Raw genomic sequence first — 5672 nt, forward strand, 5'->3', positions numbered from 1 at the left:
TACACAATACACAAGTATACGCAATTAACACACACACACACACACACATATATATATATATATGAAGAGTTTTTTTTTTTTCAGAAATCATGATTTTTTATTATGTTATCATGTTTTTATTGCGTTTTATTGTGTTAGTTAGCTGTATTTGTTTGTTATTTTTTAACCTAATCAAAATAACCCAACTGCAGTTTCATTTCAATGAAGATTAATTGGAATGCACAATGAAAAAACATGATTTTTGAAAATTGTTAATAGCGGAGTTATCTGTTTTTGCAAATAAACTCCTCATATATATATATATATATATATGTATGTATAGTGAAAAAGTTAAATCTGGATTGAGAAATCCAGATGAAGTGTGAACACAAGAGAAGAGTGAAAATGAATTAACCCGACAAGTGTTAATTAAAACTATTAAAAACCTTTGTTAATTGAATTAAATGTCAACTGAAACAAAATAAAATATTAAAATAAAAGTTTTGGTTATACTGTCAGTAAACATTTCTGAAGCTATATTTCTAACTTTCTTTTAATTTAAAGGGTTAGTTCACCCAAAAATGAAAATTAGCCCACAAATTACTCACCCTCAAGTCATCCTAGGTGTATATGACTTTCTTCTTTCAGACGAATCCAGTCGGAGTTATATTAAAAATTGTCTTTGATCTTTCAAGCTGTTTAATGCCACTCAGCGGGTGTTGCATTGCTTCAGTCCAAAAGAAGTTAAATAAAAAGCGCCCATCCATAAAAAATGTCTCGCATGTCTCCGAGGGGTGAACAAAGGCCTTCTGTAGCGAATCGATGCCTTTTTGTAAGAAAAATATCCATATTCAAAATAGCTTGCGCTAACAGTTGTACACAGAAGCAGTTCCAGGCGGATGACGTATGAGGTCAGCTTTGCGCATGCGCCGCTCAGAAGTGACGAACGCGGAAGCGCAGGGAAGAGATCAAAACAAAACACCGGTCACTTATTAGAAGTACAAAACGAGGATTTGTAAAGAAGAATGTCAAGATAATTTCGATACAAGCCAAGAGGAGACTGGTTTTCCTTTGCTGAAGTAAGGAAACTTTGCTTCCTTTGATCCTGTTAACAAACGCTGGTTTTCACGAGACTCACCGGCGCATGCGCAGCACTGACCTCATATGTCATCAGCCCGGAGCTGCTGCCGTGTGCAATTGTTGGCGCAAGCTACATTAAAGTGATTATTACGTTTTGAATATGGATATTTTTCTTACAAAAACGCAGTGATTCACTACAGAAGGCCTTTGTTCACCCCCCGGAGCCGTGTGAGACACTTTTGTTTTATGGATGGGCGCTTTTTATTTAACTTCTTTTGGACTGAAGCAATGCAACACCCGCTGAGTGGCATTAAACAACTTGAAAGATCAAAGACAATTTTTAATACAACTTAAAATTACTAAAACTGAAAAATAAAATAACTAAATATTTAGAAAATGTTAAATGAACTGTTTCTGTTAACTGTTTCAATTAAACATTTCTGAAGCTATATTTCTAACTTTCTTTTAAGTACTAAAGTGATTAAAACAAAAAAAAAAATTTATAAAAATAACTACATCTTAAAGAAAAATAATAAAAACCTGTACAACTAATAAAACTGACAAAAACACAAAATTAATAAACTAACATTTTAATGGAATTGGAAAATATACAAAAATAAATCCAACTAAATCTTAACAATTTCTCAAAATTTGTTTTTTTTAATATAAAATATTGATACTTAAATAAGACAGGGATGTACCTCTACGGATCTTGAAAGAAGAGCTTTCAGATGCGCCCGTATGGTTCTCATCATGGCAGAGAAGAGTATCCGATGCTCTTTTGGGTCTCCATCTGAAACAAATAAACATATATGGTATAAAACCCTCTAGATCATAGTGAAATCTCCTGCTCTAGACCACAGGCACAAACCACCATACCATGGTTCAGATTCTCACCTGTTGTGTCCTGTGAAGTCTCTCCCTGCGGTGGGAGTTTGACATTGGGCTCTGAAACCAGGCGTCTCGGACACCTTATTGGGTGTCCTGTTCCCCTGAACAGGGCAGATTTTTATCGGTTGTTCATTCATTTTAAAACTGATCAGTCCACGTGTGGCTCCTTTGGGAATGTTATCCGAGCAGGTGCGTGTGACGCGGCCTGGTGTGCGTGAGTCCGGTGAAAGATCCCGCCGGTCACCGCTGAGAGACGGCCTGACGGGTCTGCAAGAGAGAAATGGACACAAATACAAATAAAATGTGCCATTATTCAACTGTTAATGATGTTTTGCTCTCTAAAGGTCCTTGCACACCGAGTCCGAAATTTCGTATGCGTTTTTTTGTTTTTCCGTATTTGTCATCCTTTCCAATTAAAATGCTTGCTATGGATGCGAAAACGCAGACCTGCGAATCGAACCTGATCTTAATTTTTTTTATGACGGACGAAAGTTTCGAAGGCAGTGTGTAAACGTGATTGACACAACGTGAGGTTGTATTTATTTTTTAACGTGCGAAAATTTCGGACTTAGTGTGCAAAGACCTTAAACGTGGCTCAGATCCTTGTTTCGATAAAAATAATAAAAATAAATAATAAAAAAATAAATACATCACAGGTCAAAGGTTTGGAATAATTATTGTTTTTGTTGATGTTTTTGATTTGTTACTGTCTCTTTTGCCTACCAAGGCTGCATTTATTTAATCAAAAATACAGTAAAAACAATAATATTGTGAAATATTATTACAATTTAAAATAAATGTTTTCTAACAGAATATATTTTAAACTGTAATATATTCCTTTGATGCAAATCTGAATTTTCAGCATCATAACTCCAGCTTTCAGTGTCACATGATCCACGTGATTGATTTTTTTAATCAATTTATTTATTTATTTGTGTGGAAACACTTCCACTCAAAAGTTTTAAGTAAAAAAAAAAATAAAAAAAATAATAATAATTAAAAGTGAAAGTAAAGATATTTATGATGTTACAAAAGATTTATATTTCAAATAAATTCTGTTTTTTGTTTTTTTTCTATTCATCAAAGAATTCTGAAAAAAAACTGTATTATAGTTTTCACAAAAATATTAAGCTGCAAAAACTGCTTTCAACATTGATAATAAGAGCCCTGATTAATAATTTAGCACCAATAATAACTGAGCCAGCATATTAAAATGATTCCTGAACAATCATGTGACACTGAATACTGGAGTAATGATGCTGAAAATTCAGCTTTGAATCACAGGAATAAATTACATTTAAAAATATATTACAATCGAAAACAGTTATTTGAAATGGTAATAATATTTCACAATATTACCATTTTTACTGCATTTTTAATTAAATAAATGCAGCCTTGGAGAGCATAGACATAGAATTATGAAAAATTATAATTACTAGTGTAACAGTGAATCTAGTCTTAACACACACACCTTGCAAAGTGAATAAACAGCTCCATCTAGTGACACTTTCCAAACTTTCAAAGCATCCAGAGCATGGTATACTGAAGTCTTACCTCACCGTTTCACTCCTCTGAGTGTCTTTTGGCAGCACATTTCCATTAGAACTGCTTTTATGAGGCGTTCTTCCATTAAGAGTGACTGAACCCCACTGCCTCTGTGAGACAAGAACTATTTGAACTAAAAGAGTTGCTTTACATAAAAAGACTGAAATTAGACTGTAAATGGACAACACATTTTTATTGGCCGATTATGTGGACATTAGTGCAGATGAAGGCATTATTACCTTGTGTGAGTTGCTGTCCTGCAGTCGAGACAGTGGAGACTGCATGTCAAGACATGAATCTGATGGCTGCTTCTTTTTGGGGATTCTGAACGGGACTGCCATCTACAGCAAATACAATAACTGTTAGAATATTCAAATTATAACGTATTTGTTAATCATTTCACTTTTGCACCATGATAAATCAGCTTAATACACTACAGCAAACAGTGTGCATTTTTGGGAATTTGTGTAAACATTTTATACAAACTTGTTATAAGAGCAAGTAAAGAACAGTTAAGGAATAACTGGAAGGATTTAAGGAAAAACCAAACATGAATACATCAGAATGTTCTCAAAATGTAAATGTCTAGGAAGCACACAATGAACTGTATTTACAACATTTCTTTCGAATTCATTTTACCTAAATAAATAAATGAACAGAATATCCCACTAAAATTCGGAAATAATAACTTTTACTGTTACCTGCAAAACATACACGTATTCGAGATGCAAAATAAATATATGAAGAGTCTTGTTTTCTGAGGAACTGATCAAAATAAAGTGAGTTTATGCTTAAAACAACAACAAATGTCAAAAATTAAATTAAAAAATAAATTATATATATATATATAAATAAATAAATTCAAAACACCAATGACAGATATTTGCTCGCAATATAAGTAAAACCTCACCTCATATTGTTCAATTTCCCAGAAAACAAGACTTCTTATCTCTATTCTCAAGTAAATGTATTTTTCTTGATTTAAGAATGTTTAGATATTTGTACTGGAAAACAACACAAAACACTGAAGAAATCATCATTTATTATTATTATTATTTACTTTATTGTCCTTTTTTGCAGTGCATGCAACATTTAATGCCATGACCTGACGCATTTAAGACTTTCTGCTCAAATTTACAACTTTAAAAAGACACAGTGTTCTAACAAAATAACACTACTAGTAATAATACTAGCAATACTAAGAAAAATAAGAAGATTTGTTGTGATACTGCCAGCCCAGATACTTTAAGTTCATAATTTGTTTTTATAAACCAATTTCATATGCGAAATTTAAATATTTCCAAGCAACTCAGCTTGGGAATCTTTTGGTCTTCCATAATTATTATTCTTGCTAATTTAATTCAGAAACTAGACTTGTTTACTTCATTGTAAGTGAACAGCAGTGACAAAAGCAGTGAAATATTTCAGAATAACATTAAACGTCAACCTTTTATAAAGAATACCTCTTTGGATTTTAGACTTTAGTCTTTGCTACTTTACAGATCTTCTTTATGCAGCAAGAGCTTGTAACACTCCAAAGAGAAAGGAAAACTTTAAATCGAATCATATGACCCCTTTAACTTCATGTAGGCCTACTAAAATAGCTAAAACTAAAACTAAAACTGAAATCAAAATGAACAAAAACTACTGTATATTTAAAAAAATACAAAAACTTTAAGTAAAATTAACATTAAAGAAGAAAATAGAAAAATAGAAACTGATTCAAAATGATAGGCCTAATAAAAACTGGTGTTTCGGTGATACTAAAATAACAGTCGGACAAAAATCAGCATTGGCTGACATGTTGCATATGCCCATATCAATTATTATATTTTGACTAAATTAGCACCTTGGCGCATATCTTTCATAGTGGAGATAGGTATAGGCTAAGTGGTTTTATTGTTTCAAACATGTGTTCGTTTTTGCAGAGTAGCTCTTTATTATTTATTTATTAGATAGGTAAGCATCTTAAATTAGATAGCCTAATAAAACTCGCTTATATGCAACACAAACAATCCAAACACATCAAGGGTTATATACAAAAATTATACTGTATTATTTATATAGATATAATTATTTATTTTACACAACAGTAAACACATAAACCTGTGAGTAAACAAGTAGAACCGGCGCGCATGCGCAGTTGAAGACGTTTTTGTCTTGCAAGTATGCAAAAG

General features: G+C 32.3%; 1 protein-coding gene across 4 annotated transcripts in view; it reads right to left on the reverse strand.

Annotated features, from left to right (window-relative positions):
* The window catches only part of LOC107717676 (sentrin-specific protease 7-like), a 38939-nt gene extending 35103 nt beyond the window's left edge, over positions 1-3836 (reverse strand). For 3 of the 4 annotated variants that reach the window (XM_016524514.1, XM_016524513.1, XM_016524512.1), the window contains exons 1-4: positions 3735-3836; positions 3505-3605; positions 1957-2217; positions 1761-1852 (exon numbers count right to left, since the gene is read on the reverse strand). In XM_016524514.1, the coding sequence (XP_016380000.1) occupies positions 1761-1852; positions 1957-2217; positions 3505-3605; positions 3735-3836 (556 nt within the window). The remainder of the gene's footprint in view (positions 1-1760; positions 1853-1956; positions 2218-3504; positions 3606-3734) is intronic. The other variant, XM_016524515.1, reaches the window with a different exon arrangement.
* Positions 3837-5672: the final 1836 nt, after the last annotated feature.

Source organism: Sinocyclocheilus rhinocerous, unplaced genomic scaffold, assembly GCF_001515625.1.
Source record: "Sinocyclocheilus rhinocerous isolate Xijiao unplaced genomic scaffold, SAMN03320098_v1.1 scaffold633, whole genome shotgun sequence".
In the NCBI taxonomy this organism is placed as follows: domain Eukaryota; kingdom Metazoa; phylum Chordata; class Actinopteri; order Cypriniformes; family Cyprinidae; genus Sinocyclocheilus; species Sinocyclocheilus rhinocerous.